Source organism: Coloeus monedula (genome assembly GCF_965178545.1).
Source record: "Coloeus monedula genome assembly, chromosome: 16".
Classification (NCBI taxonomy): Eukaryota; Metazoa; Chordata; class Aves; order Passeriformes; family Corvidae; genus Coloeus; species Coloeus monedula.
In genome coordinates, this window is record NC_138796.1 from 10,254,650 (window position 1) to 10,275,657 (window position 21,008).

At 36.1% G+C, this 21,008-nt stretch overlaps 1 protein-coding gene across 6 annotated transcripts in view; it reads right to left on the reverse strand.

Moving 5' to 3' along the window:
* Positions 1–615: 615 nt before the first annotated feature.
* The window catches only part of PARN (poly(A)-specific ribonuclease), a 48,534-nt gene continuing 28,141 nt past the window's right edge, over positions 616–21,008 (reverse strand). For all 6 annotated transcript variants that reach the window (XM_082292029.1, XM_082292028.1, XM_082292026.1 and 3 more), the window contains 4 exons: positions 19,611–19,685; positions 9,204–9,393; positions 2,910–3,103; positions 616–1,314 (listed from right to left, as the gene is read on the reverse strand). In XM_082292029.1, coding sequence (XP_082148155.1) covers positions 1,262–1,314; positions 2,910–3,103; positions 9,204–9,393; positions 19,611–19,685 — 512 coding nt within the window. In that variant the 3' untranslated portion in view covers positions 616–1,261. The remainder of the gene's footprint in view (positions 1,315–2,909; positions 3,104–9,203; positions 9,394–19,610; positions 19,686–21,008) is intronic.

Below are 21,008 nucleotides of genomic sequence, written 5' to 3' on the forward strand. Positions count from 1 at the left end.
TTTGCAATGCCAGTTCACAATCATTTAAAAACCCATGAATTTTGACATACCTTCAAACAGGTTATTCCATGTTTAAACGGCAGTGCTTCCCACTCTAGTGTAAATACTGTATGATGAAGCCTTCTTAATATTCCACTCTTCCCCAGCAATGGTTTTGAACTTGCTGATTTGTAGAACTCTTTTGTTTTCACCCCTCCAAGGGAAACACAGAGCGATTTAAATCTTACGACAACAGGCTTGCTTTTCTTGGTTACATTTCACAAATATCTTGAAAATAGTCCATGAAACAAAAGGGTCTGATACTCAGGATGACCAAAAAATTGTTATATTAGGAAGAAGAAAAGAAAAGAAAAAAAAAAAAGATTTCACTAAAACCATTTCAGGTGCTAATAAATAAAAACAAGCCAGTTCCTAAGAAAATGTCTTTAATTTTCATGTTATGGAAATACATATTTTGGTTTTATTTCCATGATACAAAAATTTAAATATCAAACATTTTCTGAAATCTACCAATGCAGATCCTTTTTTAAACAAATAAAGGGCTGGTGCAGTTAGCAGGTTTATCACAGGTACCAAAAAACATTTTTTACAAAATCAGGATTTAAAAGTGGAAACAACAGATGTGAAAACAAAGAAAAACTACCTCCCACCAGGAAAATAATGTTTGAGAAACTTTCAAGTTACAGTTTTTTGAAAGGGTAAGGTATGTGTAATGCTGGTATTTAGATGAATACCACCTGCACAGGGGGTGGGGGTAGAGAACAGAAATTCAAAAAAATGTTCCCAGGTAAAGTAACTGGTAGAAAGCAATACATGAAACTGCAGTTCTACCTGTTTCCAGAATGCTGACAGCATACTGATGCTGCCTGAAAAAACAGCTAAATATTAGGAGAGCTGTGTTAACTCCCCAAGCAGAGGAAACGGCCTAGCACAAAATCACAGAGTGCCAGTTCTTGTTGTACAGTTCATAGCCAGCATGCCAAAGGAGGTGACTAAAAGGACATTGAGTCTTGCTTCTTAAACCTAACATCAGTTACAACAGCAAGGATTTCACAGGATCAACAACAAGTCATATACTAGGTGATATACACACAAGTAAAATTGACAGTGATTGTTCAAGAAACAGTTTAAAATAATTAAACTGATTTTCAGGACACATACTGCTTTGTTAACACCACTTTATTTAAATAAAGTATGGCTTCCAAGAGGTGTATTCTCTTAACTGCTTTCAAACAATTCCACTTGTTAAGGCAGTTGTTTCCTACCATGTTTCAGGGACCTCAAAAATTCCAGTGGAACTAGTTGTGAGGCTTCCTAAAAGACAGAATCATAGAACAAAAATTAAATCAAGCTTGGTGTTTTTTTTGTTTTTTCAGAGGATATTAAGACATATTTTCCTGTAGAGGGAAGCTCTAGAAACATTACTGGTAAGTCAATATTTATAAAGAGAAACCAAGAGACTGTTTATGAATAGGCACTTAAAAAAAAAAAAAAAAAAAAAAAAGAAAAGAAACAGGAAAAAAATAAAGGTTCATTTCAGGCTTCTTACATAAATGGTAAATACTGTATTTTTAACCCTAATAATTAGGTAATTTCAGTTTTGCAGTTTTTGGGATGATAAAGTTAAATACTATTTCCCCAAGTGTACTTGTCGTTATTTTTATTTAGGCTGTTAAGACAGGGAAGAATATTTCCATCCCAAATTAATTGGAGAATGAAGATGACTCACACTAATACCGATAACGCATATTCCCATAATGCCAAACACAGAGCCTGAATTTTATACTCAGAATTACAGTACACACTCTTGTCATTTTGCATATGCTTACATGCCCCAACTGCCCTACTGAATAACAAGAAGAAAACAATTTCCAAGGACAGCTTCGGAATCAGCTAAGGAAGATTTTACCAAATCAGGAGAAAGGATGCTTGGTATATAATAGCACTTTCTGGATAGAAGCTGCTAGTGCCGATATTGAAATGAAGCTTTAATTATGAATATTTGAATATACTTCAATACAGGCAGTGCTCCAGATGACTAATATGGTATGGTCATCTGGACCAAATTAAGATAAGACAATTTTTATTATAGTCCAATTTCTGCAAGAAATTACTAACAAACATTGAAATAGAGTCAACAATAAATGGATCAATAAAAATAAAATCTTTTGATGTTTAAATTCATGTGACCTAAGGTTAGTTATTTCCTGGTTTTTGTACAAGCTAATAACTCACAAAAACATTACAAAAAATTAACAGGTGAAACATCATCATACGATTGTAGCCTACCTGCATTTAGTCAGACATTCACTTCCAAATATTTTGAACTAACAAAATATATAGGTATTAAAATCTGAAAACACCCACCTTCACTTCAACCCTAGGTGAAAAGTCTTCAGCCAAATAAATCACAATAAAGGTTATGGTTACAAACACCACACAGAACATTGCATGTATTAATGCATACATCAAAACAGAGTGCCTTCAATTTTGCTTATGACATGCAAAACACATTGAGTAACTTTAACTACAAAGTCACATTAAAAAATCTTAAGAATAGCTAAAAAAATATTCAAAAAGCTTTCTTTTAAGGAAGAAAGTTAGCAGAAGTAATAAAACAACTACATTCTGATTCCTTTCTTTGGTTGGTGTCAGACTGGGTTTTCATTGGTTTTGAGTTTTTTGGTTTGGAGTGAGTTCTTTGCTTTTTGATGTTGTTTTGGGTTCGTTTGTTGAGTTTTTTCACAATTTTTGTATGATGCCATCTTCAGTTTCAAGAAGAACTTGGAATGTAAAGAAGTAAGTTACTGCTTGAAGTGAAGACTTTCAAGAAAACATTTTCAGTTCTGTTCAGGCCTAGGACACTTTCAAACAGAAAAGAAAATCATGTGCATGAACATTGCACTTACCTGCTGGAACTTGCTCTGTCTTGATCTTTTTCAACTTTTTGGGTCTCTTCTTACCATCTGGAAGGGACTCTGCACAGGAGTCTGCCTGATCATTTTCTGGACCTTGGCCTTCTCCCTCTTCCATATCATCAGAACCGGTTTCTTCCTCAATAGGACTCATGCTTCTCTTTCCCACTGTACTGGTACCTGTAAAACTGGAACACAGAAGAAAGATGATCATGAAAAGTCAAGAGTAACTATTACATAGGTACACGTTGTTGTACATCTATTAAATGCTTATGAAGGTAGAAAAATAAACTGTCATAAGTGGTTTACCATGAAATTACATTACCTGGAAGACCTGACTTCCATTAATTTACTATCTAATCCAATCTTATGTAGATCAAAGTATTCATTCTTTGTAGTATCGATATCTCAAATTTAGCCGCTATTCTGATGAGATCACTCATCTGAAATGTAATTAAATCAGTTCTCTATCCCTGCACAGTTTTACATTTTATTCTCATAGTTATGCAAGCTCTTGTAAAGCACTGTCAATAGACACCAAATTACATACAACTGAAGCCTCAAAAGCACATCTTGATATTGAAGGATTCTACATGCTAACTTCATCCTCTCTCCTGGAACTACAAGTAGTTTTAAAAGCATTTCTATATAAAGGTAGAGAAAACCATCAAGCTCCATATAAAAACTTTAAATCCGGCTTTAAGAGTCCTATTATTCGTGGGGCTGGTAAAATAAAAAGCACAAAAAATTGCACACTCATTTCATTAGTAGCACTTGAATGAAGCCTGACTAACACAGTATAAAGATGAACTTAGAGCTCCACTTCATTCGGCGCACACCGGAATAACCCTGGGTAGGCTTTCGTTCCACGGGAATGCTATTGTTAAACTTCCTTAAAAGACAAATGACAATATTAAAACCAAATTAGCATGAGTATAAAAAAGAATGCAGTAGCAAGGGGGCTAATTAAAAAACAGTTCCCATTATGAACCTCTAGATATGTAAACACCAGCTACTTAAATGTCTAATATAACGCTTTTAGAACAACCAATTAAAAAATGTAGTTTTAGACTTATAAACTTCCATTTTTAAATTAGAACTATACAACATGGCTGTATGCATCTAAGCCATGTTCAATCCTGTGAGTTAAATAAATATTAATACTAAGTTATAAAACAAAGCCTTACAAGGTATTTTTTTTCTTTTTAATCAACAGCAGGGAATTATGGTGTTTCAATAAGGTTTCAGCCAAAGGAAGAACTGTTAAATTTTGTAGTATAGTTTTGGCTTTGAAATGGAATTTTTTCAGCTGAACATTTTGCAACTTAAAACAGACTCTGTCTGGGATGTCCAAAGGCAATAAACAAAGATGAAACATATGATTACATCTCATGCTCTTGCTTCCACTTTAGGAGCACAAACACCATTTACTTTGATGAATAGCTGGTTTTTGCTCCAAACATTCACACACAGAAGGCCTTCTTGCATGATTTCTTACAAATCATCATTGTGAGTCATACCACAACTACCACCAATAAAAAGATGGAAGCTTAAAAGCTGGACAGAATTGTTAATCCTATGTACACACTTCAATATTGCAAAACAGGCAAAAACTAAGGTCGGAAAGAAAAAAGTCTAGGGAAGAAGGAGTATTTAGGAAATGAAAAACTACTATTTTTAAAAAATATAGTTTAGAAAAGCCTGTAAGAATTCTACTTTGGGGAAAGCCATTCTGAAAAATACATTAGGAAGAAAAAACTCAGGAGCCATAAATTCTGATCCCAGGATTTCTTCAGACTTATGAGGAGCACTTGGCTCTCAGGAGGGAACTTGGACTCACAGTAGGAAGAAGATCCCTTCTTGAACAGTCTTATGGCTGAATTTACCTTTTTCTAACTTATGACTCCCACAAAATTATTGCAAATAAAGAGAAACAAGTTCTTGACCATCAGTGCACATTTAGCTGGGTACCAAAGTACAACATAAAAATTAATTTTAGGCCTTATGGTCCTCCTGCAGATATCTTAAGGGGGAAAAAAAAACCCACCACCAAAAAGTGGCAGTACAAAATAAACATATTTTATAATGAAGAACCATTGACTTCTTGCTTTCTCCCAAAATACTAATTTTATTTTATATTCATTTATTGATTGCATGGCTTCTAAAGGTGAAAGGCTTAATTTTTTTACATCTTTTTCTTCTTTAACCTAAAATAAGATTCAAGATTACAGCAACATTATTTATGCACTTAGTAGTAAATGAGTATGGTTGCATATACGAGTTAGAGCACCACTCAGCTCAGTTTTCTAATTGTAACACTTATTTTGGATGTGTCCACATATCTGCCTCAACTTCCTGATTCAGCTGAGAAACAACTGAACAAAGTTAAAGATTTAAACACAATAATAGCCTCAGTCATTGTCCAATGCAGACAGACTTCTTTTATGATCCTCAACTGTCTGGATACCTGAACCATTCAGAGACACAGATTTACACCATCCTCTAACTACGTAACACCTGTACAACAGCTATCCAGGCAACAACTGTATTTATTTTCTAGAGAATCTATTTCAAGAGGTACTAAATAGCAGCAATCCAACTAGTACCACGGTAATTAAATTGAAAGAATCAGCAAGTGGAGGGGGGCAAAAGATAGGAAAACAATTATAATCATGTAGCATTGAACATTTTCTGTTTTGGGAAAGCATATCTGAGTTTTAAAAGAGACACTTCATCACAACAAGGCATTTGAAACTGGCCTGGATATATGTGGAACTACAACTTCAAATAAATTTCACTTACAAAGAAACCTAAGTTCTCTTGACACTGAAAACAACATTGAGGGGTGTAGGGAGTAGATACTGATCCATCATAAAAATCAGTCATTTCAGCTTAAGAGCAGGTGAAATCACCTGAAATAACACTACAACACAGGAATACTACAATAATTTGCTTGCAATATTTGTTATCTATACTCTTAATACCTCAGCTTCTGCCAATTATTATTCTTCAGTGGGTAATAAACCACTATAAACAAACATTTCTGTAAAAAAACAAAAGAATCATCGGTAGAAACACTTGAACATTCCAAAAATTAGATCATCTTTGGCAAAATGAAGACATTCAAGGAAGTGGTGCTACAAACAGCACCCTGACTTGACAGAAGATGCAGCATTCATAGTTTTAGATAGAATATTTGTAAGGCAAAGTGATGTATCCCTTTCCTGTACTTCATATGAGTCTTTTGCCATTGGCCTTACCCTATTTTACTACTCCTAGATGATGATTAGGAGAATAAATAAGTACAAATAGAGCAGGACATCTAGTCTTCCATAGAGCATACCCCATTTGACTTTTCCTGCTATGGTTTAACACTATTTTGCTAAGGAAGAACTCTTAAAGCCATGCATTTAACAGTCATGGCAGAGCTGGCAGGCAGACATTTGCTAAGCACAACATAGCCAGTTCCATCTGTTTCCTAAGTGTGTTCTGAATAGCAACAGCTTTAGACAAGGGGATCTTATTTACTATTTGAAGTTTTGTCAAATGAAGCAGTTTTTCCTCTACTTCTCCATCGTATATCAATAATTAGGCATATTTCCATTGAAATAAATTTTTATATTTAGCAGTAGTATTAAGTTACATGCAAGGAATATATATTAATTATAAATAATTTTACCTTGTGACTGATAAACTTTATTTTCTGAAGAGAAGGTCCTCTACAATATAGGACTACAGTTTTATCAATAAGACAAGAATTAAAGAACCTTTGTTACATATTTATCAATCTGTCAATTTAAGACAAAAGACAAAAGTTCCTCACAAGAAATACCCAACAACTTCCTTACTCTATGAAAAAGTAGCCAGGACATATTGTCATCATGGAGACAAGCAGCTATTCTGCAGCTGTGCTCCTTGGCAGGAGCTGATGCAGCAAGCTTATTAAATAATAAATAAATAAAGGCTGCAGTAACATGAAGCTATTATAAGGGATCAGCTGCTAGATACATCACAGTACTGAGTGCTCAACTAGGTATGACTTCAACTAATCTGGACGAACATACACATTTATACATGCATACACATATAAATTTGTCCTAATTGTTTATATAAATATTGATATTATATTTTATATAAAATTATTATGGAATATATAAAATATAAGTATTTTATATACCTTTATATATAAGTATTTTTATATACCTTTGTCTGGAAAAATAAAGTGTTCATCTTGAGTGACATGAAATACCATGGTTTGCAGTTCCACATTCTATCTAATCAGATTACACTTCAGAGGAAGCATTTACAAAATATAAATTGACAAAAGAATAAAATATAACTAGTAGCAAATAAAAATAAATTAAGAAAAACATGTCAAAAGACCTGCATGAGAAGGAATTTGGGACAGAACCAAATCACTTTATTAATGGAATAATAAAAGAACAAAAATTTATGTAACATCAATTACAAAAGAAGATCTCTCAACAAAATAAAGGCTGCTATCCAAGGATATCAAAATGTTGATCATGTAAAAACAAAAAGCTACTTGTAGAATTTTTTAACACTAGATGAAAAAATATTAAAAATTTTCAAGGAGAGTAGGAGGATTGCTTAGACAAACAACCCATTGGGGTATGTCAAACTTTTAAGGAAAGAATTTACTGAAAATTTTGTTCAGCAATTTTCCAAATTACACATTTGTGTGGACCTTAAACTTCTTTGCAAGACAACAGCAAATCAGCTTTCTGTATTTCCTGTTCTCCATAAGCTGCCACAGTTACCATCTGACTGGAACCTGTGAGGTACCCAAAACCCAACGCTCATTGAGAGGAGACACTTCCTCTGGCAGAAACAGAACTAGGACTTAGTATTTCTTTGCGGCAAACTCAAGGTGCAGTAAGTGTTTTCACACTGTTTAATAGTTTACTGCCTTAGTTACAGCCCTAAGCCTTAGCCACGTGCAGGCTAGTGCCAGGACAATCCTTAAAGCTCCTCAGCTCCTCACAGCATGTACTCTCCACGCTTCCTAAGCACAACAGTTCAATTAAACTAACTTTATTTCATACGGACTTTATCATCAGCTTCCTCCATATGTTTTTTGGAATCAAACATGTCTATAGCACATTTAGAATTCCCACCATGACAAAAGCCATGAACATCTGACAGCTAGCCAAAATACACACCTGCAAAATCATAAGGTCATGAGAAGAACAGAAAAAGTTTAGCAAATTTGTTACACAACAGATTAACATTTACAGGAAGATATAATGAGAACTAGAACTTAATGTAACATTTCCAAGAAAGATAAAGCAGAAATACCTCAGCACTGGTTTTATGACCACCATATTTGGTTTGTCTAACTATGGAGCAGGGAAGAAAAGGAGAAACAAAACCCCCCAAACGAAACCAAAACATAAGCTTAGAGAAATATAACTTATACACTCTACTTAAACTAATTCTCATATAGAACTGATGGAACTGGGGGGACAGTGCAGGAGAAGGGAGGGGGGAAGAATGGCAATAACTTGATGGGTTATTTATACAATCATATTAACACTGAAAACTCTTCACATGCTCAGCTACACAGATGACTGAGAAAGAAGCTACCTGTTACCATCATATCCAAAACCTGTTATTAACATCAGAAAGTAAAAATGGAACAAGAAATACACACAGCAACACAGGAAACATACTGTACCAGAACCAAAAGTGGCATGTCCTGACTTTATTTTGCCCCTAAATAATGAACTAAAACCTTTTTCAAGTTTTATACTAGAAGTTTAACACCACGCAAGTATCATCATTTGCTATCCTGTTTCTGAAGCATATGGACAACTTCATCAGGACTGCTTTAGAAGGGAATTTATACCCTTCTTTGTGGCACTATTATATCCACAGAAAGTCCAAAACCAACATGGTCTTTACAAGGATATATGATGACAGCTAAGTATCCACATGACACAAGCCATCTACAAGTGTCATATGAATAAAGAAAATAATTTTTTTATTTTGGTTATACGAAATGGTGCTGCTACATCAAGCTCAGAAGCTGTGATGCAACCTGCCCTCAAGATCCCAGAATTTAGAAATCTGTCTAACCACATTCGTGATGAAATTCCCTCTGTTCCTTTACCTATAATCTTGTGATAGCTGATACACCACTACTGATTTATATGCAAAGAAATACATACAGAAAAGTGTCCTGTGTTAGTTAAGAACGACCTGAAAATTGTTAGATTTTGAATAGAAGTGCAGTAAGAACATGAGCTGGCAGCGCAGACATCTCACCTGTTAACACAGTAGTATCGACTCGGGGAAACGTAAGGTGTGCACTGGGTTTTTAACCTCTTCCTCTCCATCTCCTTCCAACTATCTTCTGTACATTTTCTCTTGGCCTGTTTTTCTTCATGTTTTTTCTCCACATATTCTGCATATGTCTGGATCCTATAACTTTCAGCATACCGGCTGGTGTTTACAGCTATGGAGAAGAAGGATGATGTTATATACAAAACACTTAAATGACAGCATGCCCTCTCCTGAAATAACTTGTTTTGAAAAGCAGAAGGCTGCAAGCTATTTGTTCTGTTCATAAAACAATTTTTAGTTCCATTGTTAGCAATTAAAAAACAAACCAAAACAAACCCAAAATGCCATGCTCTCCAAAAGTCACTCTCTCTGAATTAGATGCTCAAAGCTCTTCTCAAAGTCAGAATTTGTGCAAAAAGAGTTAAATATGCTTAAGACGTTTCTTTTAAATTAGAAACTATCAATTCTTCAGTCGTAACCCTCTTCCAGATTGCTTGTTGGCAAGAAAAGATTTCCAGGATTTTTTCCCTTTTAGTCTCATTACTTAACCCAGCAGGTTTATTTTGCAAGTCTGCCAGGAAAAGACGACATTTGCAAAGCCTTTGCCAAAACTCTGTTTGATTGCTGTGAAACATAAGCTTATTTGAGCTGCATTTTTGGTTGCACAAGATATCCATGGAAGAAGCACTTAACTAATAGCCAGCTGTTCCATCCTTGTATCTTTCTAATGTCTGATCTCCCTTTAACTAAAAAAGACTGCAAGTTCAAGGTAGAAAGATTTCTGTCAATGCAAAATTAGAAGCACTTCAAAACTAAAGACAAAAACTTTCACTGCCTCCACTCAGTAACAATTTAACAACATTCCTTCAAGTCCCAGCATCTTCACAGCTCTCAGCCTTTAGTCTGTGAGCCAAGATCTGGCCTGATGCCACCCCTGTAACAGATGAATCAGCAAATTAAACTGACAGTCAACTGGTGTCTTCGGCTGCTTTCAGCCTAGCTCTCTGAAAGAAAGTATTGAAAACCAACCAGTAAACCAGTTTAAATGTAAAACAAAACAAACCACCCCAAACCTCAGACTGTTTTTTTGCACATTTTAAAATACTGCAATTGTAGTGGAGACAAAATCCTGATATTATTATGCACTTTCAATTTTTTTTGGGCAATTTCAGATGCATATCCAACTTTTGGATTCTAGCTGAGCTGTTTGAAATACAGGTATTCTGTGCTACGTCTGGTGCAAATGAAAGGGCAAGCTCCAACATCAAATTTCAGAAAAAGTGAGGAGGTTGGAAGTACGTGTTTTTTCTCCTCTTTCAGGATGGATCATCTATTCTGTATATTTGCTGTGTTACAGTGAAATGAGTTATCCATAATACCTGCCACGGTATATACATGCTGCTGTTCAATGTCTGTAATGCAAGTAAAACCAGGCAAGAGTGTTGTCTATTTACTTTTAATTCCAAGTACAGATATCGGTAGTTATGATTAACAGCCCCATGAGATTGTTGCACTAACCAACAAGTGTCAGACATACCTCCTTTCACCCCCCTTCTATTTGTTTTGAACTGTGAAGTTACAGGATCTGTAAGAATTAGGACAGTATTTATTGCCCATGAAGTTATGCTGCAGGCATCATGAATGAATTAATAAGGCTCACTGGAGTTTACTCCATGCCAGCCGACATTCCTCAGGGTAAAATTTGTTTAGTTAAACTCAAACATGTTTTTACTTGCTAAAATCAAGCACAAAGTTACCATGGATCATCTGATACATACTCATTTGTTAAAACACAATAACATTATTTGTTTTGCTACAAGCTATGAACCAAAGTTATGGGTCTGCCATTTAATTTCCCAACAAACTCAGCCCTTTTTTAGGAAAAAAACCAAACCAAATCATTTGAGGCCTAAAGGTAATTCTAAAATAAATCTGTGCAAGAGTCAGTATTTTTCAACAAAGACAACCCTGCTTTCTTGAAATATGGCGTGTATTTTGCAGCAATCCATTCTTATGGCACATACACACAAAAATATATGTATATACATATATAACATATATATTCGATATAAAAAGTTATGTGCTGAATAAATTGTTTCATCATTGAACAACTGAAATGAAGGCATATGGAGAAGTCTAAGGAGCCACACAAATAAATAAATCTCTCATGGTCTTGAATTAAAGAGCAGCTCCCTGTATGAGTTTAATACATTTTCTGATACTTTTTTGATAAATGCTGTCCATATTGCCTAACAAAGCAAATACAGTTACGTTGTTCTGCACTCCCAGCAGAAGAAATGCATTGCTAGAATGCTCTGTGAGTTCTAAAAAGCTGAAGAGAACTCAGGGGGGCTATTTACTTATTTCCTTAAATTGTAAGAGATGAGAAAAATCTTTCTGTGAGAAACCTGACCTAGTAACCAACACCACATGGCTGCATTTCACATTACTTGCAGCCCTGAAGTTTGTGTCTCATAGCAGAATAATAGTAATTGCAAATTATTTTAGGAAAAGCATTTCTAGAGGATGGCACCTTCCCTTGTTACTAGGGAAGACATTGAACAGGCTGACTGTCATTGAATGGTCCAAGAGGAATGTGTACAAAGATACCCTTTTGCCAAGTCCTTGCTTTTATGCAGAGCGACATCCTGACAGATGGACACTGACAATATTAAGCCTCTTAATAAATAGACAAATATGTTGGTGAACTGTGTAGGTAAAAGAAAAAGCCACAATATATAAATACAATAAACACACAGAGCTATACAGATTAAGGCTGCAATACTAAACACTTAAGCTTATGAAATACTGAAGTAAAATTTCACCTGTGAAGCCTTTAAGTGACCTCTGTATCGATGCTGCATTAATCTTATCTGATCATGTTCTACTTAAAACGTGGGACCATTGCTGCAGCCAGAGCAACAGTGTGAAATTAGTGAGTAGCTAAGTTAGTGTTTTGTTTTACTCTCAATACTCACTGTATGGTTCCACAGCCTTATTTATTGACTACTAGGGCTATTCATGCCATGTAACAATCATGATGCTTGCCATGATGACAAAAGTGCACATGCATAGTCCACTATTTCAAAGTAAAACTCAAGAGTGGAAGCAGCAGTGCTGTGTGCCTATTTTATACACAGAAAGCAGAAGATTCAAGATCCCAAATTAGAAGGCATCTTTTAAATGAACCTAAATGGAATTAAAGTGTCCCCTATAGAACATTCAGGGCTGAGCTCCTCCACAGCAAATGTACAAACATATTCCCAGAGAAGCCATAAATCCTAAAGAAACAGTACATGATCACATAACCATGGACATTATCAAGGCATAAGCAGAATTCAACTACATTATGTTAAATATTAGTGAAATTGTCATTGTAATATTAATGGCCCCTTTTGTTAGCCTATATACAGTTTTCAGTCTTTCAAGCATACCTGGACAATTTCTGCTGCAAGGCATCAAAATGTTAACACACATGACTAATTAGTTAGACCAGAGTCTCTTAAGTATACTTGATAATAGAACTATCTGCAGGCTGTACCCAAACTGGTAACACCAATTTGTACATGGTGCTGCTCATCCCTTTGTTTTCCTCTCCTGTATCAGCTTAAGATTGAAGGTGCCTAAAAAAGAGTGTTGTACAAAGGTTGTCATCTCTCTTGGTATCTGAATGCAGAGCAAGGAGCAGTATTAATGCAGTGACAAAGCAGCTCTTCACCTTGCAAAGGAGGATGGCAAGTTAGAGAGCAAACCAAACTGAGGCTTTAAACCTCCATGCTGGATAACAGGGGAAAATGGACAGGTAGTCTGAAAGAAAATGGTTTTACAGAAGAAAGATAAAGTACTAAGTACAAAGCATGCCAAAGAAAGAGGAAGGATCCTTATGCAATGCTTAAACTTAAAATATTTCCCTCAACAAAGAAGAGAGATGATAGTGTAAGTCCACTGAGACATTTCATGCTATGCACATGTATGTAGATTGTTCTAAAGGACTTTAACTCCCTTACAGATGAAGTTATTTAATTACTGAAAGAATTCAAGCTACTTAACCTTTGCACCCTGCTAATTACCTCAGTAATTAATACATTTCACAGCTTTTGCTTCAACTCATTTCAAAAAATCCAAATCAAACGAAAAGGCAGTCACAAGACTTCCAATGTTAAGAAAAAGCCCTATTCGAACTTACGGAGGACAAAGGGCATTTGGGGTTTGGGGTGGGTTTTTGTTTGTTTTGTTTATTTATTAGCTGATGAGAAAAAAAATACGGCTGCAGGTGCCTTAAAGGCAAGTCTATAATCTGTCCTCTTAATATCACATCAGTAGTGCTGGATGTTGTAAAATAGCTATCTCTAATATGATTTATACCACAGGTTCCACTGTAATTCAGTAATTCATTTTCCTGCTGCAGTTGAGATTCCTGAACACCACAAGCTGAAATTCACATCTCAATCCCTGCATCCACTACAGAAATGATTTTAAATAAACACTAGAAAATTTTTACTCCCAGGATTGCTAGTGAAGTGTTCATATCTGTGAACCTACAAATTAAAAGCGTAATGTGTTTAGAACATTTCCATTCCAGTCAGAAATTCTCCATGTCTATTATTACTCAAAGCTCAGAGAGCTCAGACCTGCAGGACTTTCACACAGAAATGGGCACAGTCTGGCCCCACAGCTGATTTCACCTTGGTACCAAATGGGAGTACCCCGTGCTTTGCTCCCTAGCCACTGCTCCAAACCACCTGGTCCCACTCTTTTAAATACCTCCAGGGATGGTGACTCCACTGCTTCCCTGGGCAGCCTGTTCCAATGGCTTGACAACACTTTCAGTTAAGAAATTTCCCCTAATATCCAACTTGAACCTCTCCTGGTGCATCTGGAGGCCATTTCCCCTTGTTCTATCACTTGTTACCTGGGAGAAGAGACCGACCCTCACCTGGCTATAACCTCCCCTCAGAATGTATCTGGCATAAATTTCACATTAACTTATTGCTGAGTACACAGTCACATGAAATGTAATTTTTCAGACTTTGGGTAATACAGAATCTACTACATGCACTTGCCCCAAATTCAGTGAGGGGGGACTGATACACACAATCTCAAAATACTTTTCAGATATTTAAATTGTGGTGGCAAGCACTCATGCTAAATAAAAGGCTCTATAGTAAACCTCAGAGAACACTAATAAACCATAAAGTCCAGCCCTGTCTGAGAAACTCAGAAGTTCAGAAAGATTAACGATTTAAACACAAATCATTGAAAGGCAGTCACAATTCCAGCTGCTGCACCTGCTTTAGTCCATTGCTCCCCTGCTGTCTGAATGCACTGGGCTTCTCAATGCCGAGAGGAAGAAGATATCCTGCACACACTAAATTCTATATGAGCTCATGTATCAGGGCACCAACACATGGAATAACTTAACATTACTTCAATGCTTGCCATTTATGACAAGCAGTTGCTTTCCATATGTATTTAAAATTTCAGGTTAAGTATATTTACTGCATTTTAAAACAGCAAGAAACACATTCTCAGGAAGATTCTCAGGTTAAAATTACTTCAAAGTTGAACCAGTGGTCTTAAAATACTGCAGAAGTTATTCATAATGAGAATAGAGATATTATTAAACTGCACCTAAGCCTTAGGTAAAGGGAATTAAGTGCAAGTGTTGGCTGCTAAGGGAAAATAAATGAGGTGTATTTTTGAGGTACCATTGATAAATTTGTCCATTATTTTCATTAACATATAATCATGTAAAATGTCTCAGAAGCCCAATTTTATTTTCAAGCACTTTAAAACTTTAAACATATTTATAAGACTTGCCCATGTTTTAAAAATTAACCCATTCCAAGTACCAGTGGTTTTTAAGAGTACATTTTAGATGGCCTATAAAGACTCCACAAGCGCAAAGACATCTACAGGAACCTCCCTTTAAGAGTCTATCAAGGTTCTTTTTAGACGAGCAACCTGAACAATCGAAGTTGGATGACAACAAAATTCAGGGAAACCATGAAAAACAAGAGCTTAACATCAATTCAAAGCATTCACTGAGGACTCTCAAAGTTAACTGCACAGAACAGTTGAGGGGCTGAAGTGGTTGAAACACAAATACTTCAGGTTATACCAACTTATTCATTAAAATAAAATACTGGGCTTACTTGACAGTTAAGACAAGCTGAAGTCTCTCCCATTTTTCCCACCATTTCCAGACTATTTGGATGAAGTCTAGACCCTTGTAAGTCACAGGATCATTGAAACAGCACTTATTCCATATAAACCTCTCCAAATGAAAGGCCAACTTTATAAACACACAAAGCTGAACAGAATCCAAAGGCAAACTTATCTAGCAAGACAGGAATCTTAAGAGCCAGAAGTTGTAAGCCAAAAGTTAGTTCTGAAGTTTCTTGTGTTCATCAGCCCTAAGAGTGCACAGTGTTTATCTTTTACCACACACTTCACAAGTATGTGCTTCACATTTGACAGAAATGCTGAGACCACTTGCAGTGCAACTTGGCAACGGAAAGTTTTGTCTCCCAGATGTCCAACTAAAGAAATATCAACCATTTAATCAATTATTTTTAACTACCTACTTTGAACAGCAAATCCCAACAGAACACAGATTGTGTTTACTGTCCATTATAGTTTTCAGGTGCTTGTAGCCTGGAAATCAGTTTACAGCACAGCATATTGCAAAAAGCTAGACAAATTAGAGCCATTTAAACCGCCACTGTCATTAACCTGTTACTGGCTTTAAGATGACATTGTGGCAGTCCAACAGTAAGAGTGACACAGAGCCCACTGGAAGCCAAGAACCTTCCCCTGGCAAGGATCAGGTCCAGCTGGCACAGACAGGCACAGCAGGGTGACTGTGCAACTGTTCCCTTGCATTTGTCAGGCTGCAGCTTCCACTTCAAGCTATAGAGAGCAATATGATTTTATACAAGGACAAACCTTTTCTATGCATAATAAATCGGAGAGACTGCCAATGTGTGAGTGCATGAATAACCAAATAAAGTGAAGATTCTTGGACATTACTATAAGCAGCAAAATGAGAAGTTTAAGGCATTTGACTCTTGTTTCCCAAGGCTTCTGGTTTGTGCGTTTTAAGCATGCCATATTCAGTTGGAAAGTTAGAAGCAGCTCCAAAATTACCCATAAAAATACTGCCCTTTTCCCTACTTAGTTTTTCAGAGGAAAATAAGTGGAAGAGGAAACAAGTCTTTCTATATTATGAAAGATTCATAGGTCCTTCAGTGTAACACTTTAACAATTAAAAAATTGGAATGCATATTCTCCCTGGCAACATAAACACTACTGATTACCACATGAAATTTGAGGAGCTGCTTATTAGCTGAATTCAGCTAATCAAATGTATATTTCATAAATAGAAAATCTAATGGACCAATGTTATATCAATCAGTTTTGGACTAGGTTTTAATGGTTACCATCCATGATATTACCTAACTCAGGAACATTGTTTTAAAGAGCACTGGGGGATGAAGAGATACATTTTATTCCCTACACACTCAAAACGGATTTTTGAATCTGTGAGAAATCCAATACATTCCCAGGGTACTGATGAAGAAGTTTTTAGCCCATTTAAAATACTGAAGCCAGGGGAGTTAGAAGCAACAGAAACAGCATAGCATAGCAGAAACAGCTTATGCAAAGTGCCACATTTTGAGAGGTCTGCTAAAGGTTAAGCATGATAATTATTTGAAAGACAACTATCACAATTTCAATACTACCCTTAGATACAGTTACACAAAACTAGTAGTATAGACAAATCATATTTCAAGTTGTCTTGTAACACCTATAAAGCTGAACAAAATTAAAAGGCATTGGAGATAAATTGTTAAGAAACCAGGTAGATTCACTAACTGGTTATCTTGATCATGCACATCAAGGGAGGACAGCCGATCAGTCTTTAAACAATCTGCTGTTCAAGTCTCTAACTTTATGTTAGCTCAGACAAATATCCAGTATTTGATCACTGCTGCAACAGAGAAATAAAGACACCTCCCAGGTATGAACTGGGTTTCAGAATCTGATAGACCCAGAATCACTTAACACTCCATGCAGATAATTACAAAACCAGTCCCATTTTCGTTGCTTTTTCACACACCAGTTCCTTATTATAAAGATGCAAAGTAAGTCTGGATGTTTTTACAGTGCTTAAGACTCATCTATTATGGAAATCTGAACACTTTAGGGGAAACTTCCATACACTCTTCATGTCCTTGATCCATTTATGTCCCACAGATGTTTTTGTTGCACTCATGTTCTCTTAACTATATGTATTAATACCAGCTCAAAGTCAGAAACCTCTCTAAGAGGTAAGCATAGAAGCATGCCTGTAGCAACATCTTGCCTTGTATTCATATTGTTTCACAGGCCCCCAAGGCTTTTTATAAAGTCCAGAAGATGCAGACATTTATATAAACAGGTTAATAAACTGGCCACATTATTAGTTCTTCCTAGGTTCTTCACTTCAGCACATCTCACTAAATCACAAATACAAACAGTGACTTTTATTACCTATACAGTTCATTAAAGAATTTAAGATCAGGAAATGGAATAACAAAATTGATTTTATGATGTATTTATTACAGAAAAAAAAAACCCAAGCCAACAAAATACCAAGAATTTTAAGCAATTTTACAGTAAAAATCACACAATTTTTGGTAATTGAGGTTGCTATAGTTTATCAGCTTGGTTGGCTCACTGCTTTCAGTATATGAGCTTCCACTAACCTGATTTCATAAAAATCTATGAAAGACTATAATCACTTGAGCTTTCAAACAAATAACATGTTTCCCAGCACACAGGCCACAGAACAAGCCTCCCTGTTTGTCAAAACAGAAAAAAAGACACAGAACAGTGCCAGAAAGATTCAGTTTCAGTATTTTGTAGACGTTTAGTTTTTTCCAAAATATGTAGCTGCTACAATGAAAACAAGAAAAAAAAACAAAGCCAAGCCAAACAACAGAACAATAATAACAAAAAAAGTAGTGGTGATAATGTATATGCCAAGCATTTACATAATGGCTAAGTAACTGAGGTGACAGCAGTGGCAAATTTACTGTAGCACCATCTAGGAAGGCTTTATTTGACAAAGAATTATCTGGAACTTCTCATTAGAAGTTATAACATTCTTACATCTATATGTAGATGAAGAAACAATGACTCTTGCTGCTATGGAGCAACTGCTGTAAGGAGGCTGCTGGTGAGCTCTCAAAATCCTCTGCAGAGCTAGGAATGTATTAGGAAGTATGATAAACACTCCCAGGATTTTAATAAGGAATTAGAGAGATGCACTGATTGTGCATCCAGACCCTGAAAGCTTCTCTATTTGAGCTTAGTAAGAATAGATGATGGTCAACTCAGTGGGGTTTTCTAATCTGTTTTATTCATTTTTAGAACTTAATCATGGGAATTCTTTCTGTATAGCTCTTAAGTGCAACAAGACTTCAGCCAGTTCATCAGAAGTGCTACATATATTGCTGTTCTCACTGGCTCCACAGCATTGGGTGCAAGTGTTTCAGTAAGTGGGGATGACACCACCAGAACATAACCCACATGGATCATCTGTAATGGCCTACTTCCAGCCAGTGCTCCCTGAAATAAGCGTATGGGTCAGTACTCAAATATATACCCAAAAGAACTACAGAAAACTACAGAAACTACAGAGCTTGTGGATTCAACTACAGTCAATCAAATATCTTTAAAGAACCCCACCCCGAAACACAAATAAACCACCCCCAAAACAACATAAAATCCCCAAACCACAAATAAACCCAACCTAAAACCCGCACACACCAAAAAGACTGTCCTCCCACATAACTAATAGCAATATTTTCAAATGTTTAAATAAAAATTTAAAAACTTAGGTCTGGAGAGATTGCACATTGTTCATACACAGACTGTAAGCACATTAGCAGTCCATGCTCTTTGGACACCATTATTTTGCATGTGTTCTACAATGCATCAAAAGGCTTCTCACTGCATTTGTTCCTTGCAAATATAAACCAAACTAAATGTGCATCAGTCCAAAGGGTATTTGGAGCCATAGACCACAAAAGACTTTGATAGTTCTACTCTGTGCAAAGTAACAGTAAAAAACCTCAATAAATACTGCACCAAATGAAGAAACCAGGACTACTCTACCTACAGGTTCAGGTACTTGGAGGATCATGGAATGAAACACAAAAATCTCATCCAAGTCCAGTTTGGGCTTGTCTTTGCTGCCACACATGTGCTACTGCTATGGAAGTCCAGTTCCTCCAAGCAAGTCAGTGGTTTTGCCATCAGAGTCACAGACCCTGCTGGCTCAGAGCATTCTGCAGGAGCCAGCTAAAGTCTTAATGCTGAAGTAAATTCAGTAACACTTACCTATTTGTACTTGCTCTGGCTGGCTCAATGAAACAAATGCTGATGTATCATCAATCCATGAAACCTGAATGTTACCTAGAAAAAGCAGAAGAAATTATTATGACCATTTTTATTTTAGACTCAGTCACAGATTTTTATCTGATGTGCCATGACATAAAAGAGCCAACTAAGAGTAACTTGCACCTCAGGCTTTTGTCCATAGGTGTGTAGTTCACACCCAGTTGCACAAGGGCCTGGAACTGTTCAGAAAATTAGGGCTGCACGTGCATCCTGTACACCCTCAGACCCTCCCATCCTCCCTTCATGGCTTCTATATAATTCTACTAAATAAAATGAAGAAAGTTTCTGGGAATTTCAGCCCTTTACTCAAATAAATAACAGCTCTTTGAGTGATGATAAATTCCAGTCAAGCAGCTGGTAGTAGGTAGAAGACTGATCACATCAACGGAGAACTCCAGTATTGGGACACTAAATCTTCAAACACTGGTTTGTTTGAATTCCACTATACATCATTTCCTGGATGTGAAATAAAAACTTAATTTGAGTCAATATGAGGACAAATGCACAAAATCATGGACCTCATTTGGAAGCTGTTACAATGGAACAGTGACTGGAAATAAGTTCCTCTATTCATCAAGCGTTAGTGCATTTTCTATGTGAATGGCTTAAAATGTCACACTAGCACTAAAAGAGCTCATAATCAAACAAAAGCAGAGGAAAGGATTCCCATTCCAGACACAAGGTCTGAAATCCATTTACATCTCCTGTCCTTATCTAAGTGCTTTACTGCTAGTACAAGTCTCATATTGAAAATTGGTGCCTTTTTTTCACGTAGACTAGAAAAATCAAGTTATATATAATGTTACACCACCATTTAACCTTCAGACATTACAAGGTTAAAAACAATGATGCAAAAGGGCTTAAAATACATTTATTCTCAGTTGTTTAATCTATTGAAATCTAATTTAGTCTACAGGTTACAAGGTTATAGAAGTCTCTTCTGAAATCCAGCCAGATTATAAACAGATTTTCTAATTATAAGAAAATAAAAGCCTAGATAGATTTCGTTCACATGCTATACATTTGAGTAGCCAGCTATTTAGGAGTTTAAGTTATAATCATTTTGATCATTGCCAAAACCATAATTAATTCAGTATGGTTTCTGACATCTCCCTGTACTGAAGGGCTAAGGATGATATCAAGATGAGCCTACACCATGAAGTTAGAATTTCTTTAAACATTTTTTAGGGCACATAAATTCAATTTCTAATAGTTCTGTCTTTGAAGAACATAGAACTTTGCTGCCTATGGGTAAGGGTCTTTACTGTAGGGAGAACATCCTTTTGGCAGGACACTAACATTTCACAATACAAGGAAAGCCCAATCTGACTCAGGACT